At 47.4% G+C, this 20,795-nt stretch overlaps 1 protein-coding gene across 10 annotated transcripts in view; it reads left to right on the top strand.

The window, feature by feature from the left end:
• Nucleotides 1-18,597, top strand: part of LOC119821465 (zinc finger protein 45-like) — a 50,275-nt gene extending 31,678 nt beyond the window's left edge. For 5 of the 10 annotated variants that reach the window (XM_038340499.1, XM_038340502.1, XM_038340501.1 and 2 more), the window contains one exon: nt 5,368-7,389. In XM_038340499.1, the coding sequence (XP_038196427.1) occupies nt 5,368-6,692 (1,325 nt within the window). In that variant the 3' untranslated portion in view covers nt 6,693-7,389. Of the gene's footprint in view, nt 1-5,367; nt 10,317-11,272; nt 11,321-12,181; nt 12,290-13,175; nt 13,222-14,030; nt 14,158-17,122 lie in introns of those variants that run through there. The other 5 variants (XM_038340504.1, XM_038340494.1, XM_038340493.1 and 2 more) reach the window with 5 other exon arrangements.
• The last annotated feature ends 2,198 nt before the right edge of the window (nt 18,598-20,795 follow it).

Below are 20,795 nucleotides of genomic sequence, written 5' to 3'. Positions count from 1 at the left end.
CATGCATTTGTCTCACTGTGCTCCCACTGCAGTATGGAATCAGGAGAGGAGAAACTGGTTGCTTCCATTGCTTTATGCTCAGTGCCCAGAACAGACCTGTGTGTGTGTGGGGGGGGGGGGGGTAGCTGCACCATGAATGTGTGTTGAGTCAATGAATGAGTTAATAATGGTTACATAGATTTTCTTCAGCTAGTCAGGGGGATACATGAAGGTTGGTAAACTTAAAAATGTATACTCAAACCATAGGCTAGAATAGGTTTTTTTTTTGTTGTTGTTTGATTTTTTAAGACAGGGTTTCTCTGTGTAGGTCTGGCTGGCCTGGAACTAATTCTGTAGACCAGGCTAGTCTAGAACTCAAGAGATCGTTCTGCCTTTGCCTCCTGAGTGCTGGGATTACAGGCATGCGCCACCACTGCTCAGCTTAGAATAGTTTTTTGGGTTTTTTTTCAGTATTTTATTGTCGAGACAACTTTATAGGCTGTCTTATTCTAATTTTCTAGGTGCCTTTGCAGATAGATAAATGGATAGATAGATAAATAGGTAGGTAGGTAGGTGGATAGGTAGTAGATAGAAAGATGTTAATGTTCATTATCTGAGCACTGTAGTCTCCAGCTGCGAAACAAATAATAATAATAATAATAATAAGAATAATAAGAATAACAACAGCAGCAACACCACTATAAACCCTGGGCATAAGTGGTTTATAAACAACTGAAACCTGGTCTGGAGAAATGAGCCCCTGCTACTCTTGCAGAGGACTTGAGTCTGGTCCTTACCCATATCATGTGGCCCTCGTGTGTCACTCCAGCAACTGCATGACCTGATGGCTTCCCTGATGCTTTTTCCCTGGGGCCAGGGTTTCACGCACCTTAGAGCACATGTCTTTCCCTGTGACTTTCCTATGGGTGTTTGTAGTGAGTCACACTCAGTGGGGTTGGGGGCTTTCCAGTTCATTAGGGCAGTGCTGAGGATGGACCCAAGGCCTTGTTCATACTGGGCAAGGCTGCTGCCACGGAGCGGCATCCCAGGCTTTTAAAAGGCCTCTTCTTAGTCAGGACCCTAAAGTGACCTCTGCCTTTCACATGAGGACAGAAGTAGTTTTAGAAGTAGTAGCAGAAACACGTAGCCTTCAAGTTCGTCTTTGCTTCAGGGCCACCGTTCCAGAAGCCTCAGGGAAGAATATCGCCTGTTGTTTAGTCTTATTGAAAAATACTGTCTGTACGGCCCTGTCTTTGTTGTCTACAGAAAGAAGTAAATGCCATAGGAGAAACCTACTAGCCATAGTGAGACCTTGTGGGGGTGGGGAGGAACACAGTTTTACTAAACAACACACATTAGGGAAGGTGGCGTTCAGTTTAAATCAGGGGCCAGTTGATGCCATTTACAGCGAGAAACAGACCCTGACAGGAAGGATCTGACACACATTCTAGACGGCACAAAAATGCCACATTCAGAAATGATCATGTGCAGCATGCAGCATGTGTGCAGAAATGGCAGGCTATGTGCTAGAACTCAGGATGCACCCCGTCTTTTCCAGGGATGTGCCAACACTGCAGAATTTTTCACCTAAACAATTCAGCTGTTTGACTGAAGAATTATTACATCCTGTACATTTTTAAATTTTTTGGTTTATGTGTGTATTAAGTAATAATTTTCCCCTTGAGATAGGATCTCACTATTTAGCCCTGGCCAACCTAGAACTTGCTAAATACTAGTCTGGCCTCGAATTCGCAGAGATCCACCTCTTACTGTCTCTTGAGTGAATAAAAACATCTTAAGGCCTGGGTGTTAGCAGTACAGATGTGCTTAGCATACACGAGGCCTTGTATTTATTGCTCAGATTGCCAAAAATTAAGTCTCTCTCTCTCTCTCTCTCTCTCTCCCTCTTTCTCTCTCTCACACATGCACACACACCACACACCACATAATATAAAACACCTAGGGGTTTTATATTATTATTATTTTACTTATTATTTTGTAGTGCTGAGACCTAAACCCAGGATTTATGCCTATAATGTTTTGTTACAGCAGCTGGAGACTACAGTGATCAGATAATGAACTTTAACATCCATCTATCTATCTATCTATCTACCTACCTACCTACCTTCCTCATCTATCTTCTGCCCTTCTTTCCTCTCTCTCTCTCTCTCTCTCTCTCTCTCTCTCTCTCTCTCTCTCTTATATACCTACCTATTTATCTACCTATCTTCCTCATCTATCTATCTATCTATCTATCTATCTATCTATCTATCTATCTATCTATCTATCTATCTATCTATCTCCCTCCCTACCTTTCTATTTCCTTAAGGCAGTATGAGTACATGTGTGTGTATAGATATTTGTGAGTGAATATAGCCTGAAGAATTTCAACAACACTACCTTCCCAGTGCACAGAACACCTCTGAAATATTCCAGTTCTGTCAGTGCTCACCACCAACCACTAAACATAAGTCCTGGGGCCCCAACCCTTAGTGTGGAGCTCAGCGGTGTGGCCGGCAGGACTATTTCCTGCCATCCATCATTTTTACTGTTTGTTTTCTGACACAGTGTTTTTCCTGAGTCTACTGATTTCTTTAAAAAAAAAAACACTTTTAAAAGTGTTTTTTTAAACACACAGGGAGAGAGAATGAAGTTTCAGAACTAACCCATGGAGTCCCAGGGTCCATTTCTGGAGCATGATTTGTCCTCTGTCCTTTCTGGGCTCCTCTGGACGTGCCTCTGTGGTCACCCTGCTAGCACTGGAGAGTCCTTCTGGTGAAACAGGCAGGGAAGCCATCGGGCTAAGGGCTCTCTGTGAGTCGGAGGCTAGCCTGATCTACTACCAAGTTCCAGGCCAATAAAGAACACCACTGAGACCCTGTCCTTTAGCACTGACAAAAGTCACATGCCAACCAAGACCCTGCTTTAGTACTGACAAAGGTCACCTGCTAACTCCCTGTCTGTATAACAAAACACAGTTGGCCATGCAATAGGTAGAACTGTGTGGAGTTTGATTTCCAACCTCCCACAAAGAGGACGCAATGTTTCTGTTAAAAAATTCTCGGGATGGGCTGGAGAGATGGCTCAGAGGTTAAGAGCATTGCCTGCTCTTCCAAAGGTCCTGAGTTCAATTCCCAGCAACCACATGGTGGCTCACAACCATCTGTAATGAGGTCTGGTGCCCTCTTATGGCCTGCAGGCATACAGACAGAATATTGTATACATAATAAATAAATAAATTAAAAAAAATTCTCGGGAGCACAGTTTGTTTTTTTTTTAACGTTTCTTTCGAAGCTCAGCTTTAAGGTTTGTTTGTATGAAGTATGTTTATGTGTGAGAGTCTGTGCACCTGAGGCCAGCGCCCTCGGAGCTGGAGTTACAAGCGGTTGTGCTGCCTCAAGTCGGTGCTGGGAATTGAAGAACACGCTTAGCTGTCAGTCATCTCTTCAGCTCCTTGAAGGTCATTTAAAAAAAATGTTTTATTACGTAATGTGCTTGGTTGTTTTGCTTGTGTATCTGTGCATCAGGTAGATGCAGTACCCTCTAAGGCCAGCAGAGGGCATCAGATTCCCCTGGAACTGGAGTTACAGATGGCTGTGAGCAGCCTTGCAGGTGGAAGGAATCAAACCCAGGTCCTCTGGAAAAGCAGCCAGTGTTCTTAATCCCTGAGCCATCTCTCCAAGCTCCTAAAGGTCATTAAAAAAATAAAGACAACTTTAGAAAAAAAATTAAGAAAAAATGCTTATTAAATAAATATGGTGATTAAATCAAAGAAAGGATATTGTGCCATGTTCCACCACTGCGCATATACATTATTTTCCTCATATTTCTGCATCCAGGGGGCGATGAAGTATCAATTTAAAGGGACACTAATCATGTAAATATTAATTTAAATTTTTTTTGTGTGTATACATGGCTTGCCAGCATGTATGTCTGTGCACCAAGTGCATGCTTAGTACTAGCAGAGGTCAGAACATGGCATCAGATCTGGGCCTGGAGTTAGATGGTTGTGAGCTGCCATGTGGGTGCTGGGAACTGAGCTCAGGTCCTCTGGAAGAACAGCCAGGACTCTTATCCATTGAGCCACCTCTCCAGTTGATGTAAGTCTTTAGTGGCAGCTAAATTTTTCTCATTTCCCAATAACTTAATTTTCCCTTTTCTGTTGTTTGCTTTTGTTTTTCGAGACACTGTCCTAGGAGGAATCCAGAGAGGTCTCAGACTCACTGTGTAGCCGAGGCTGGCCTTGAATGTGTGACCCATCTTCCTCCTCCTACGCGGTAGAATTACAGGCCCTGGCCACCACGCTCAGCTTGTTCATTATCGTCTTCACTCTATCGCCCTTGACAGGACTAGACTGGCTTCAAACTTGCATCAGCCTCCTGTCTTTGCATCCCAGATACTGGGATCATAGGCATGTCACCAGAAGTGGCCCAATTCCGAACATCTTAAAACTGCATCTTGCGTTTTTTTTTTTTTTTTAAAACAGATAAGATGTAGCAAGACCTGTTGATAATTCCCAACCCTGTAATCTCTGCTACTCAGACGGCATTTTCAAAGCCCATCAGAGGAAATTTGGTAGACTGTCTGAAAATGTGTAAAAAGGCCAAGCCTGGGGTGCCTAAGACCCTTTCTCAGAAAAGATTCCACAGGATTCTGTGATCCTCCCTTTGCAAGGCAAGACCATCTCTGTAAAAAGATGGGCATGGTGCATGGTCCAGGAACGTAGGGATGGTTAGCGATTGGCCATCCACCTCTCTCCTCCCTTTCTTTCTTTCCATCCTTTCTTTTCTTGTCCTTCCTTCTCTTCCTTCCTTCCTTCCTTCCTTCCTCCCTCCCTCCCTCCCTTCCTCCCTTCCTCTCTCTCTCTCTCTCTCTCTCTCTCTCTCTCTTTCTTTCTTTCCTTCTTTTTCTTTCTTTCTAAGGTTTCTCTGTAGCTTTGGAACCTGTCTGGAACTGACTCCATAGACCAGGCTGGCCTTGAACTCACAGAGATCTGCCAGCCTCTGCCTCCCAAAAGCTGGGATTAAAAGTGTGCACTACCATGTTCAGGGGAAAAAAAAACCCTGTTTTTTTTTTTGTTTGTTTTCTGATGGGAATCCTTTCCTTGCTCCAGTGAGAACAGAGTGTTAACTTGTCACTCTCCTGTGATGCTCTCTAGGGCCCTTGATGGTTCTCATTATTATGTGATGAATGGGAGACTCATGCACTGACCCCTGGCTTCTAGGGTGTGGAGGTGAGATGACAGATACAGGATGCTAAAGGGAAGGGGACCATCCTCTGGTCCAGTGAAGCCTTAGGCAGAGGTCTTAACTATGTAACTCCGACTCCAGCCAACAGAGCATTCATTCACACACCCTACCTCTCTCTGAACTCTCTTTATGCTTTTAGGAGCCAGGAATCTAAATGAGATGGAGTTGCTTCAGGAGGTAGGATGGAGGTACCTGCCGCAAGAGGAGCTTTTCTGCTCACGAATCTGGCACCAAGTTACAAGGGAGTTAACCCAGGGTCGAGACTGCATGGGGAACGCTGGAGAAACTGGCTCTCCTTTGGGGAAACAGGATGATGTCCAGTGTGAAGAAGCCGGCTTCAGTAAACATTCCGGTCGGAATTCGCGGCTTCAGCCCCACTGCGGAATGAATGGTGGTGAAGATCCTTCTAAAAAGGGAGTGAATGGGGAAGACGCTAGCTGGGACTGTCATCTCGGCGTGAATGGGCAAACCCACGTGGGAGAGAGGCGGTACAAATGTGAGAAGTGTGGCTACTCCTTCTGCCGCCTGTCGGGTCTTCAAGCTCACCAAGTAAGGCACACGGGAGAGAAGCCGTACAAATGTGAGGAGTGTGGGAAGGGCTTCACTCGGGCCTCGACGCTTCTGGACCATCAGCGAGGCCACACTGGAAACAAGCCCTATCAGTGCGATGCTTGTTGGAAGGGCTTCTGTCACAGCTCAGAATTTAACAATCATGTGAGAGTCCACACGGGCGAAAAGCCCTACATCTGTGAGGAGTGTGGGAAAGGCTTCAGCCAGGCCTCGCACCTTCTGGCCCACCAGAGAGGCCACACCGGCGAGAAACCCTACAAATGTAGCACGTGTGGGAAGAGCTTCAGTCGGAGTTCAGATCTGAACGTTCACTGTAGAATCCATACCGGAGAGAAACCCTACAAATGCGAGACGTGTGGCAAAGCCTTCAGTCGCGTCTCAATTCTCCAAGTCCACCAGAGAGTTCACAGCGAAGAGAAACCGTACCAGTGTGCAGAGTGTGGGAAGGGCTTCACGGTAGAGTCACATCTTCAAGCCCACCAGAGGTCCCACACCGGAGAAAGACCCTATCAGTGCCAGGAGTGCGGGAGAGGCTTCTGTCGGGCCTCCAATTTTCTAGCTCATCGCGGAGTCCACACAGGAGAAAAACCTTACCGATGCGACGTGTGTGGCAAACGCTTCCGGCAGAGGTCCTACCTCCATGACCACCACAGGATCCACACTGGCGAGAAACCGTACAAGTGCGAGGCGTGTGGGAAAGGTTTCAGCTGGAGCTCGTACCTCAAAGCCCACCAGAGGGTTCACACTGGAGAGAAACCGTACAAGTGCGAGGCCTGCGGGAAAGGCTTCAGCTGGAGCTCAAGCCTCGTGATTCACCAGCGAGTCCATACTGACGATGAGGGCCACAGGGATTTCCCCGCACCAGAGGACACCCCGAGGAAACACACTCTATAAGGTTTTATGATTTGATATTACAGATGGAAGCCGAAACGTTCCAGTTCTTAGAGCAGTCGTGGGAGACAGAGGAGTTGTATCATAAAAGGGTCGGTGTTTCAACAACAATTAGGAGACCACAGAGCAAAGAAGCCTGTATGTTGGAGCCATGCAGACTTCATTCAGAACCTTGATCTTTAACACACTGCTACAGTAACCGCACAAAGGTGGAGTGTCATCCGGAGGTTTCTAAATATCCTAGGACAGAAGGGACCAGGTCTGTTTGACAGGAGCAAAATTTCTTAAGCTGCTGGTTACCGCCACTGAATGTGGTGGCCACAAGGTGTTTCTATAAACACTACAAGCTTTCTATATACCCAGTGGCCAAAACCTCAGAATTCAACAGCTAATAAATCTGATGGGCTTCTGGCAGCTCTTACCCAAGCCGCGACTCACAGCGCGAGCCCTGGCACCTCCCTGTCACCACACACAGTGCCCGCAGGCTGCCTGAAGTCCCTCTGCTCAGGGCCGACGTTGCTATCAATCGCAGTGCTTCTTACTGTGCGCACATTTTCTGCTCGTACAGAAGCATAATTGTTTACTTACACTATTTTCCTCTTCTCACCCCTCACACTTAAGTGTCAGACGAGTTTAGCTGCAGATTGTGCTGGGTGCCCAGCCAGCGTGGTTTTAACCAGCCGCGTAGCTCCTTAACAGAAAGTGGTCCACAGTGTTACTATGCAAATCTGCTTTCACCATTAATAAAGTATCACTTATTGAAACTGTTCTGAAATACATTTCTTCCTGATTAACAGTAAACATTTGAGGTGTCCACCTACATTGTGTGCCTCTGTACATAAGCAATGCCCGAGACACCTCCTGCCTTCAGTAACTCTTAAGTCAGCTTTGAGAAGAGCAGTCATTTGAAATTTTTTATCCAATCTATCTCTGAATAAAGTTTCTGTAAAATTGTTCCTAGGAGGCTTGAAGGACATTTTAGTTATACACACAGACCAATTTCCCAACCCCGTGGAACCTGTGTACCAATGTCTATCAAACTGAAGGGCTTTGTACATTGGTGGCTTCAGCAATCAGGGGATTGTGGTCAGAATTTCGGCATTCTTGTCCTTCACTGAAATATCTTTTTTTTTGTTTTGTTTTGTTTTGTTTTTCGAGACAGGGTTTCTCTGTAGCTTTGGAGCCTGTCCTGGAACTAGCTCTTGTAGACCAGGCTGGTCTCGAACTCACAGAGATCCGCCTGCCTCTGCCTCCCGAGTGCTGGGATTAAAGGCGTGCGCCACCACCACCCGGCTCACTGAAATATCTTTGTAGGTCGTCACACATACACAGACCTCAATTTCATTGCTTCCTGAATTTTGACAAGTGTCTACACTTCTGTGGCCATCATCATCAGCTGTGTGTTTCTAGTCAACAGAAATGTGCCCGTGGCATTCCCAGTCAGCCCCACCTTCAGTCCAACAAGCTTTCCAGCTTCTGAGCTGCAGATGCAAATCACAGCCGTTCTCAGGGCTCATATAGGTGCAGGGTGTTGATGTAGAGTCTGACCTCTTGATTTATTCAGAAAATATTTGACAAAACTCAGCATTCATTCAAGATTAAAAGAACACACAGTGAGGTAAGAGGTAAATATGGAGTTTCAATAAAATGCTTTTAATGGTAATATAGGCAGTAAGGCTGACTTTGTTATGTCATGGTGGGCTTGGCAGATGTTTACTGTGGGGTGGCTCCCACCTAGACATCTCAGTTTAGCATCCTCGCTGAGGTCGTCTCCCTCTTTTGCCCTTGGCGATTTCTGTATTGTCCATTTTTTCCCAAAAATGTCATAAACAGAACCCTATCCTGTGTGGCCTGTTGCAGCTAGCTTCTTTCACTTGTATAATTTTTTTTTTTATTTTTTCCGAGACAGGGCTTCTTTGTGTAACAGTTCTAGCTGTGATGGCGGAAGATACAAAATAATCCCACACTAGTTCAGAATTACATATAATAAAGGGTTATTTATTTAGGGGAGACTTACAGATCACTGTCCTAGATCACAGTCCTCTGCACGAATGGTCTAGCAGCCAGAAGTGAGAGCTGGAAGCAAGAGAACCAGTGCAGGCTTTACAGCTGCATTTATAGGATAAGAGACCACACCCAGGTGGGCTGGTATCTTCAAGGCTATTGGCTGAAGGAGCAGAAGGAATTTCCACAGCACTAGCTGTCCTGGAACTCTCTCTGTAGACCAGGCTGGGCTTGAACTCACAGAGATCCATCTGCCCCTGCCTCCTGGGTGCTGAGATTAAAGGCGTGCGCCACCACCGCCCAGTTACTTGTATAATTCTTTAAGCCATCCATTTTGTGTGGATGGGGGGTGTGCTTACTGAGGATTGAACATATGACTGCATACATAAGCAAGTGTTTTACCACCGCCTTCAGTCTCTAGGCCTTGGACATTCCTTTTCATTGCTGAATAGTATTCTTTTGTATGGATAGACCACATTTGTTTGGGTTTTCAGGTTTGGTAATGGGGGCAGGCAGTTATAAACAATTGAAAACCATTTCCTTATCAACTTAGGATTTCCTTTGCCTTCATTCAGACTTAGAATTATTACTATGTTGATGAATGGTGAGAAACATATTTAACACTGCTAAAACCAGAGCTTTTGAGCATAGCTGTCCATTCTGCATCCTCACCATCAGTGTGGGACAGTTAGGTTCTGCTCACCGACACTTGGGATGCTAACATTTTCTTTTGTTTTTGTTCCATTTTTTTTTTTTTTTCGTCTAACAAGCTTGTGGTGCTAGCTCATTTTGATTATATCCATTTCTTTTCTTTTTTTTTTTTTTTTTTAAAAAGATTTGTCTTTACATGTCCTTGTCTGCTATAGTGACATTCCTATTTGAATCGCTGAACCCATGTTTGAATCTTTGCCCATTTTTGAAGGTTGGTTATTTCCCAGGGCTGGCAAGATGACTCAGCAGGAAAAGGCCCCTACTGCCCAGCCTGACAAGGCAGTTGGATCCCCGGGACTCTCATGGTGCAAGGAGAGAATTTTCTCCTGGAAGTTGCCCTATGACTTCCTCGCTTGTGCTGTAGCACGCACATGTCTAACACATGCATGAGCACACCAATAGATAAATAGGGTTTATTTTGTACATTTTTAGTTTTTAAAAAGATTTTATTTGTATCGATGTTTTGCCTGCATTATGTCTGTGCATCACGTACATTCCTGCAGTGCTCGAGGAGGCCAGAAGGCGACGGGTCCTCTGGAACCGGAACTGGAGTTATGCACTTTCAAGGTACACATATTACCATGTGAAGATATTTTACCCAGGACTTTCTTAGGGAGTTTAAGGAATGAAAATCAAGAGAGAAATTCGATGCAGGAGGGCGGTCCTCCGCCAGCCTTCTGGGACTGCGTCTGTGCCTCTGCATCCTCACTTCCGTTACCACAGAGCCGGCGCCACAGTTTCTCCACGCGGAATTATGGGAACTCGTCAGCTTCAGATTGGCTTGTTAGCCATCTGTCCCCCTGGGTTTGAGTTATTTTAGCCAGGGGACCTCTAGAATGTCCCCTAGATGCTTTTGAGATCGACAGTTCCCAAAAGCATTTGGGGAGACAAGGAAGAAGTGAAGTTTGAAAGGTAAGGAGCCGCGGCATTCCGTGGGACGGGGCGTACCCGGGTCTGCGGGCCCTCGGTGCAAGCCGCTTCAGTAGCCCCTCTCCCTATCTGCAGCCCCCTTCCCTGCTCGCAGCCCCCTTCTCCCTGCTCGCCGCCCCCCTCTCTGCCTGCATCTCCCTTCTCCCCGTCCGCAGCCCCTTCTCCCGGCCTGCAGCCTTCCTCTCCCCGCCCGCAGCGCCCCCCTCCCTGCCTGAAGCCCTCTCTCCCCACCCGCAGCCACCTTCTCCCCACCCGCAGGCCCTTTCTCCCCGCCCGCAAGCCCTTTCTCTCTGCTCACAGCCTCCTTTTCCCTCCTGTAGGCCCCTTTCCCCACCCGCAGCCACCCACTCCTCGCCTGCAGCCTCCTCTTCCCATCCCAGTCCCCCTTCCCGCCCTCAACCCCCCTCTCCCCGCCCGCAGCCTACCTCCCTGCCTGCAGGCCCCCTCTGCCTGCCTGCACCCCCATCCCCGCCTGCAGCCCCTCTCTTCTCTCTATAGCCTCCCTCTCCTCGCCTGTAGCCCCCTCTCCCCGCCTGCAACTCCCTCTCTCTGCCTACAGCCCCCTCCCCGCCCTCTGCCCCCTCTCCCCGCCTATAGCCCCCCCCCCCCCATTGCACCCGCCTCTCTTCTGCTCCGCAGCTGGCTCTGCTTCTTCCGCTGTAGCTGATCCTTCTGCATTTTCTGGCTGTTCTGCAAAAGAGAAGTTAGACCTTCCTAGTAGACTATGTAAAGGAAAAAAAAAATGGATCATAAAATGCTTAAAAACTTTCTGGCATTTGGGTGTCATGGAGACCATTGTAATATTCCAATTCATGGCTTCTGTGAGCCCGCAAGCTCTGGGCTGTCCCCACCTATGAACCTTATAGGTAGCTGGCTGCTTGCCGCAGGTAGAGGGGCGTGAACCACGAGATGGAATTTTGCAATTTCACTGTTTTCAGTTTGCCCGCAGTCCTGATTTCCCAAAAAGCACCGTGCGGAGCCCCCAGGTGAGTAATATTGACTCTAGAGGGTGTGTGTGTGTGTGTGGGGGGGGGTCTTACACTTGTACATGACTGTAATTAGATGTTAGTTTACGCAAAGGAAGTCACCGACTCGTAGGGAGACTGGCCTCAGAAGCTAGGCTGTGTGAACTCACGCTGACTGCTCAGTCTTTTTGGTCCACGCTCCCAGAGGAAACTGGCCAGTGTCACGTGAAAATGGATTAGAGCAGTCTCGCAGGGGTCTTGAGAGCAGGGTTTGTATATTTCTGTGTGGACACTGCAGATCGACTCTGCTTCCCCAAGAGCCACCCCCCGCCCCTTTTTACCCCATTTAACACTTATGGGGGGGCACGCGAGTTGTGGTGTGCATGTGGGAATTAGAGCAGGGTTTGTATATTTGTGTGTGTGGACACTGCAGATCAACTCGGCTTCCCCAGGAGCCAAACCCTGCCCCCTTTTTTCCATTTAACATTTATGGGGAGGGGGGCATGGGAGTGTGGTGTGCATGTGGGGATTAGAGGCCCGGTTTGGGGAGATGCTGCTCACCTTCCACCGTGTGGGTCCTGGGGCTCAGACTCAGTCTGGTTTGGTGGCAAAACGCCTTTACCCACCGAGTCACCTTGTGGGTGTCTTGCCCACCTTGCCCAATTTAGGTGAGGCTGACTGGCTGGCCGACAAGCAGGGAAGATAATGCTATTAGCTGCTCTTCTCAGCACTGGCTTTACAAACTTGTGCCACCGACACGGAACTTGGGTCCCCTTGCTTGCCCAGCAAGCTCTACCAATGAAGCCCCAGTTCCTCATGGTAGGGTTTGCAAAAAGCGTGTTTCATCTTTCCCACTCTTCCCAAATAATGTTTACCGTGCAGACATGGAAATGTTGGAAAATACAGACTTATGTAAAGAAAAAACTTGTTCCTGCTCTAGCCTGTGAATGGAATGGTGACTGTTTTAGCATGGTTCTGTCAGATTCTTGGGTAAGTTTCTCTTTAGTGGTGTCCGTGTTCCAGGGGACTGGCTCTCCCCTGCAGCAGTTGAGAAACTCACCCCGAACTGGCAGCCCTGGCCTTACCTGGGGAGCCCTGCCCACCTAACTGGATTCCTGCAGGCATTTCTTTCTCTTTCTTTCTTTCTTTCTTTCTTTCTTTCTTTCTTTCTTTCTTTCTTTCTTTCTTCCTTCCTTCCTTCCTTCCTTCCTTCCTTTCTTTTTTTCTTTTTTCTTTTTATTTTTCCATTGAGACAGGGTTTCTCTGTGTATCTCTGGCTGGCCTCGAACTCACCTCCTGCCTCTGCCTCCTGAGTGCTGGGATTAAAAAAATAAATACTGTCAACAGTCATATCTTACTACAGACTCCCAAGGAGCAGAAGGCGCTGGTGTGTGTAGGGTCAAACTAGAATTCACAGAGCACCATTCACTGTGGGCTCTGGGGGGTGGATTCCTTGCCTTCTCGTCCTACAGTACTTCCTCCAGGAGTGGGAAGACTGACTACTGGCCACTGTGGATTATTAGCTTTAAAGGTTTTTTCATGGGTACTGTCATCACCATTACTACCAGCTGCGACTCTGACAATTTCTGATCATTAAAGCGAGTTCCAGGACAGTCAGGACTGTTACACAGAGAAACCCTGTATCAAAAAAATATTTTTTTCTTGTAATTTAAAACTTAGAGAAAATTGCAAAATTAGTATAAGGAAATCTAATGTCGTGGTTGGGCACACTGTTCTGAGATGTTTTCCTGAGAGGAGTACATGTCATACGTGGGAGGAACATGCACCTGACTGTCTGACAAGGGTCAGCCTTGTGGTCAGTGGCATGCTGGCTCTGACCTCTGACCTCTCTCGTTTCCTCTTTCTGCCTGCTTAGGCTCTGCACCTCCTGGAAGGAACACTAAATGATGAGCACTCACAAGGTAAGGAGAGCTTGCCATTTCCGCCCTCAGAGTGCTGAGGTAATCCTCAGACAAAATGGTGCAGGGGTCACGGTGCTTGCCTCCAAGCCTGAAGACCTCAGTTTGATCCCCAGGACCCCCATGGTGGAAGCAGAGAACTGACTTCCACGAGTCACTCGCTTTCACACAAGCACTATGCCACACACATTCCTGTGTGACACCGCACGTGGGCGCACTCACACACACTAAATGAATAACGTGATTTTAAAAATAGGATGTATGAAAGCATTTGAGGTCCTTAGGATGTGCCAGGTGCCCGTTTGTCCCGGTTCGTTTAACTCCTCCCTGCCTTCTCAGGGCCATTGTGTCTCTAATGGACATTGGTGTTGATCCTTTTCCTGGGGAGACACAAACAAACATCTTTTCACCCCAAGTAGGGAATCCATGACAGAATCAAGTAACAATCCCACCCAAGTTCAAGTAGGTGAGTCAGTGAGTTTCTTGGGGTTACCCCCAGGACTGTGATGCCACACTCACCTGGAACTTTACGACCTGCAGACACCTCAGGAGGTAGAGGTGTCCCTTCCGGAAAACTCTGCTGATCTGATTGCCCTCAGCAGTCCTTACTACTCACCCTGTTACCAGAGGGGCTTTGTGCATCTGGCCAGTTTCAAGGACTTCCTGAGACTTTTGAGTTGTTTATTTCCGGAATCTCAAGAAACCTTACTTTAGAACTTCCTGAGTCTTTCTGAGCTTCCCCTGGGACAGATGCTGCTCACAGTGCTAACAGTGGTTGGTTGTAAGATTGAGGTCACTTGTGCTTCTTGTAGGAGGCGGTGACATTCAAGGATGTGGCTGTGGCCTTCACTGAGGAGGAGCTGAAGCTGCTGGACTCCTCCCAGAGGAAGCTGTACCAAGAGGTGATGGTGGAGAATTTTAGGAACCTGCTCTCAGTGGGTGAGAACGGATGCTTTCTAGCACATATCTTTGTGGCCTTGGAGTTGGGAGGAAGCTTTGGGGCTCTCAGAATGGTTCTCTGAATTTGCTCATTCCTGTGGTGCCTGTGGAAGCCAGTAGAGGGTCTTGGGTCTTTTGAAACGAGTCACAGATGGTTGTGAGCCACCATGTGGGTGTTGAGAACTGACCCTGGGTCCTTTGGAAGAGCAACCAGTGCTCTTAACAACTGAGTCATCTCTCTAGCCCCACATTTTATTATTTTTAAAAATTATTACATCTTGTTCTGTGTATGTGTACATCAATGTGGGTACCCGCCTAGGCTAGAAGAGGGTATCGGCAGCTATGGGTGGTTGTGAGGTACGGGATGTGGGTGCTGGGAACTGAACTTGGGGTCCTCTGGTAAAGCAGCAAGTGCTCTTAACTGCTGGCCCATCTCTCCAGCCCCTCTACTGATGATTTCTTAAAGATATTTATTTTTATATGTGTGTGTGTGTGTGTGTGTGAGAGAGAGAGAGAGAGACACCTTGGTGTGAGAGTCCTCAGAGGCCAGAAAAGGGCATTGAATCCCCTGGAGCTGGAGTTAGGCAGGTGTGGGTGCTGGAAATCAAACGCTGGTCCTTTGGAAGAGCAACAGGTGGTCTCCACCACTGGGCCGTCTCTCCAGCACCTGAAATGGCAATTAATGAAATAGAAAACACTAGCTTTTCTCGGAGAAAATGACCACGTTGTATGGAAAGCTGGCCAGGTGCGTGAGGAGGTGTAGAGCCAGTGAGGAGGGAGCAGAAGTGATGGGAGCTTAAAGGTCACTCAGTGTATGTTAATGATGGGAGGGTCACGGAATAAACGGTATTTCTTCACTGGGCTGTTGTGTAGAAGTTTCGAAAGACACTATTCTCATTGTATTGGTGACGACTCAGTTGCTACTGAAGTTCCCACTGCAGTTTTGCTCTAGCACACCCTTTTGACATCTGTGATTTTGCAGAGCATCAGCTTTTCAAGTGAGATAAATTGCACATAGAGGAGTGAAGCCTCTAATGAAGAGGGCAGCAAAGAGGGAGAGAAATTTAGGCGAAGTCCTACGTGACTCATCCACAGGACTTGCTGTTCACTGTCACTGTTGCCGCTGTCATGCTGTCCGAATGTCCAGACTTGGTCCGAGGTCATTGCGACATTCTTGTGGAACTCGTCTTCAGATTAATCCCTAGCCTCGTTCTGCCGTCTCAGGAGTGTGGGCTCGCTCGGGCTGACTCACGCATGTCTTAAAGGACTTGTAGCTCTGTGGAGAGGACGAGCCTGAGTAAGATTTCTCTGTGACGTGGTTTGAGCAGTTGTAGCTTCACTTCAATAGTAAATCATGTTTCAATATGGCTTTAACCGCCGCCACCCCCAGCACTGGCATCAAACCTCGGGCCTTGTGCATGCCAGACAAGCGCTCTACCACTGAGTTCTGTTGTCATCTTGAATTCCCATGATTAGTTCTTAGGCTTTATCCATAGGAAAAATAAAATTCTGTCTCCTTATTCCTTATGTCGGAGAAGTCTAAGAAAGTAGCCAGAGTGAACTTTGTCTTTAAGAGGTTTGCCCAGCTGCAATCCATTAGATTCCTCCAGAGTTCACATCTACAGTAAGAAATGAATATTCCATTGTTAGCCCAACAGATGTATGGGGGAAATTAAATATATAATATATACTGAAATCTATAATAAATTAGATATAATGCACACACACACACACACACACACACACACACACATCTCCAGTAGTTTAGTGATGCCATTACTGCTTGTAGTGGTTCTCTGGTAGTTTGTCTCCTACTTCTTCTGAATGTTTACCACAAGTTATTTTAGTTCCAAATTCCCTGATATACTGCATTTATCAAGTTGGAAGACTTTTGGTTGAGAACAGGGTCTCACTTGCAGCCTTGGTAGGCTGGAACTCTGTAGATCAGGCTGACCTCAAACTTGCAGGGATCTGCCTGACTCTGCCTCCTGAACGCTGGGGATCAAAAGTGTGCAGCACCACCACCACCACCACGCTTGGATAACTCCAAAGCACTGTTTTCCTGCTCCCACACGATGATGACAGTCCTCGCTGCCTCTGAATTTGAACTCCTGGGAAAGTGAAAGCAGAGGCGGACCAGATGCCTCCGTGAGCATTGGGGGATCGCTCTTCATGCTCCCTTTGGCTTCGGTGTGTCCTTTGGCCTTTGATTGAATCCTCGGCACTCCCACCATGTACCCCCACCCCAGACAAAGCTTTGCAAGTTCTTAGCCAAACTTGGATCCAGATCACTTTCATCTATTTACTTTAAAATGCCCTTGGCTTGTGTGATTTGGGTTTGGAGTTAGAGTGAACCAAGGAGCCACCTGTACATACTTTGCCAGAACACATGCCAGGCAGGAATCTAGGTAGTGACTGGAAAACTGAGCACCATAAAATGTTCCTTCTTATTGACACTGTCATGTGATAGGAAAGATACATAATTTTAAAAAGAAAAAAATTTCAGGAAGTATGTCGGTAATTGATTTGAATGACTTTTATTAGTTCTCTCTTTTAAAATTTAAATTATTGTTTTATCTGTATGGGTTTTTGCCTACATGCATTTATGTTTATCATATGTATGTTCAGTGCCCACGGAGGCCAGAAGAGGGGGTCAGATTGCCTGTGACTGGAGTTACAGACAGCTGTGAGCTGCCGTGGATGAACCCATGTCCTCTAGAAGAGTGGCCAGTGCTCTTAACTGCTGAGCCATCTCTCCAGCCCCGGTTTTATTAGCTCTTAATAGCTGGGAACTCAGTAGGCTATATCTTGGTTTCTGTCAGTATTTAAAGCAGAGAACTTCATTAGTAATAAAAAAGGGAAGGTGAAGAATCCTCTTGAATTGCATTACAGTCTAGTGTTGTGTCCTGAGTGTGAAACCCTGAAGTGTAAACGGTTTCACTTCTCTTTATCTCTGTCTTCATAGGAATTAACAGTCAGAGCGAGTTGAGGGCTGTCCAAGATGGACGGTCCCGTGAAGCCCTTTCCTGCTGGCACATCTGGCAGCGGGTCATGGACGACTTAACCAGGTGTCAGGACTCCGTGGTGACTAGCACGCAATTACAGGGTGACTCCCCCTGCTGGGGCGGGCGATGGTCATCTGCTCACGTTTCTGAAGATGAGAACTATACCCAGAGTCATAAGGCAAAGGTTCCTGCTGATACTGGAAGGCTCCCACTTCCAACGTTGAGAACCCAGGGTTCTTGGCAGAAAATTTTCCTGACTGAGCCACAGAGTCCTAAGAATGGATACCAACCGATTTCCACAAGAAGTGAACGGGGTCAGAGTAAACAGGATATGGACTCTGTAGGTCGGATTTCACGTTCCCTCAGTGATCACAGAGTACACAAAAGTAAAGATGGTCACAGCCCCAGTGGTTGTGTGAGAGAGAACAGAAAGGCGGCAACCTTTGATCAGAATAGAACCATTTACGCTGGACAGAAAAATACTGATTTCTCCAGCTTTGACCCTCACAAACGGTCAGACCCGGGAGAGAAGTCTTGCACATGTGTGGAATGTGGGAAAGGTTTCCGATATAGCGCAGATGGTTGTGTTCGTCAGGGAGGTCACACGAGAGAAAGACATCAGGGACTTGGCCGTGATCCGCATCCACACATCCCTCAGGAGGTCCCTGCAGCGGCGGTGAAGTCGTACGAATGTGAGCGATGCGGGAAGCTCTTCCGCTGTAGATCTGCACTTAATGTCCATTTCAAAGTCCACACCAGGGAAAGGCCGTATGTCTGTGAGGCGTGTGGGAGTGCCTTCAGCCAGGCCTCCCACCTTCAGGACCACCAGCGACTCCACACCGGGGAGAAGCCGTTCAAATGTGACGCGTGCGGCAAGAGCTTCAGTCGGAATTCACACCTTCGGTCCCATCAGAGAGTACACACAGGTGAGAAACCCTACAGATGCGAGGAGTGCGGGAAGAGCTTCATTTGTAGCTCAAATCTTTACATTCATCAGAGAGTCCACACCGGAGAAAAGCCCTATAAGTGTGTGGACTGTGGGAAAGAGTTTAGTCGCCCTTCGAGTCTCCAGGCCCATCAGGGCATACACACCGGAGAGAAATCATATGTTTGTACTGTGTGTGGGAAAGGCTACACCCTGAATTCAAATCTTCAAGTCCATCTGCGCGTCCACACTGGAGAGAAGCCATACAAATGTGACGTGTGTGGGAAGGTCTTTAGCCGCTCTTCACAACTACAGTCTCATCAGAGAGTACACACAGGAGAGAAACCTTACAAGTGTGAGGTTTGCGGTAAGAGCTTTGGTTGGCGGTCAAATCTTTTAATTCATCACCGAATCCACAGCAGTGATAGGGCTTCTAAGAGCACAAGAGATGGCAAAAACATCAGGGAATCCATTCAGGAAAAACATTCTGTAAAATAATGTTTTGAAAGATTCGCGTCCTGTGCATTCTTTGTTGCTTTCAGTTACATTTTAAAACAGTTTAGACCCGGAGATGGCTTAGTAGGAAGAGCACTTGTTGCTCTTGCAAAGGATCCAATTCCCAGAACTCATGGTGGTTTACAACCATTTTGTTTTTCTTTTTGGAGACAAGGTTTCTCTGTAGCTTTGGAACCTGTCCTGGAACTAGCTCTTGTAGACCAGGCTGGCCTCGAACTCACAGAGATCCTCCTGCCTCTGCCTCCCAAGTACTGGGATTAAAGGTGTGCGCCACCACCGCCCGGGGGTTCACAATCATTTTTAACCTTAGTTCCAGAAGATCCAATATATGGTGCACATACATGCATGTAGGCAAAGAGTTCATAAACATAAGTAAAACTTATTTCAAAGACAATTTAATGTGTTTGGGGACACACACATGCCAGTTGAGGCGTGCCATAGCATATGTGTCAAGAGCGGAAGGCATCTTTTGGGAGCCGGTTCCCTTTTTCCATCATGTGGGGAGCCAGGGATCAAACTCAGGATGTCAGACTTGGTGGTAAGCACCTTTGCCCACTGAATCATTTCACTGGCCTGTGTGAATTCTTTTAATTTTTCAAAAAAAAAGTATAATTATTGTATTCAGGTTAGTGTTTCTGCTCCTCACATCCTAGTGTTTCCAGGCTTATTTACCTGAGAAGGCTTTGGTTGCAACCCTGACCTCGTCGAGTGTCACAAGAACTTTGGGAAGGGTGACTTACCAGGGCATTTTGGAAGTGTCATAGTGTCTGTTATAAAAGGAAAAGGGCTGCTGGATTGGCATGAACCTCCTGCTGAGTACTGAAAAGATTTTTTTTTTTTTTTAAGCAAGGAGAGGGGAAGTACATTTGAAGCTTGAGATGTTTGTTTGGAACAGGTACCCTAACAGCCTTTAAAACGGCAACACTCTCTTTGGGCCCGGGGATGTGTCAGTGTTTTCTAGCATGCCAGATCCTGGGTACAATCCCCAGTGTGGACGAAACAGAAAGGCAATCAACTGCAGTATCCACTTGGTCTTGTTATGGTTACTATCTCTCCTTTCCCCCATCCGTTGTTGTCAAGTTGGGCCCCGTCTTCTTGGATTTTGTGTTTTGCTTGCATTATGCTTTATAGATTCAATCATCCTTTCTGATGGTGAATTTTGTTAGCCTGGCAGTAGCAAGATGCTCCATACTGCGCCATGGATTCTTCGGTACAGTATGGAGTAGATGGGAAATGGCTCCAGACTCATGTATGGGACACTTGATCCCAAGTTATCGAAACTTTGGAAATGGGGCCTCGAGGGCAGACCTTCGCTTCTGGTGCTGGCTTTCCTTCTCTGCTTCTCGGACCAGTCACCAAGTGGGAGACTGCATTTACAGATGCCCAAGACAGAGCTGTTCCCAACGCGCCTTTCGAACCACGATGAACTGATGTCCCTTTAAAACTTGGCCGGTCCCTACACCCCGCCCCCTCAACAAACATAACCTCTTGTAATGTAATTTTTGTCAGGTATTTTGTGACCGCCAAAACAATACAAACTACCTAATAGTTAGGGAATGACCAACACTTATCCCAAGGGTCTACGTTCTTTCTATGTGAGGCGGATAAAGTGATCGGAAGATGAAGGGACTTCTGGGAGCTGTAGTCCGAAAGCTCCCAGAAGTCCTTCCTTGCACTGGGGGAATTCTGGGAAGTGTGTCCCAAAACTCTTCGGGGAGGGTGGGCGCTTTTTTTCCCAATGGCTTCTGGGAAGTGCAGTTCAGGCGCTAGAACAAGTCAAGCCGTGTCCGCCGATGGAGAGCAAGGCCGCTGTCTTCTTTCGGACGAGGAAGGCGAGTGCATCCCGCATCCATCTCGGCCCCTTTCAAGTCTTTTTAGCCTGCGAAACGGCGCTCCTGGAAACCGGAAGTGCGAAACCGGAAGTTCAATTCTCACCCCCCCCTCTCCGCCTCTCAGCATCTCCCGTTGATGCTGGGTTGCTGCGCAGTTAGGATCTAACGGGGACGTATTAGCCAGCCTGTTTTTATTTGGTCCCAACCGTGTCCTCGGGCGTCCTCCTCCTGGGAGCCCCGTGACGAGAGCCATCCCTCACTTCCCTCAGGAAAGTCTCCCCGCATCCTTTCCCTAAAGCATCTCCAAGGAGGCGGGAACTTGTTACAGCCGTCACTGCCCCAGGTACTGCGCCAAAGGCG

The sequence above is a fragment of the Arvicola amphibius genome, chromosome 8 (assembly GCF_903992535.2).
Source record: "Arvicola amphibius chromosome 8, mArvAmp1.2, whole genome shotgun sequence".
Taxonomy (NCBI): domain Eukaryota; kingdom Metazoa; phylum Chordata; class Mammalia; order Rodentia; family Cricetidae; genus Arvicola; species Arvicola amphibius.
This window is presented reverse-complemented; position numbering and strand designations above follow the sequence as displayed.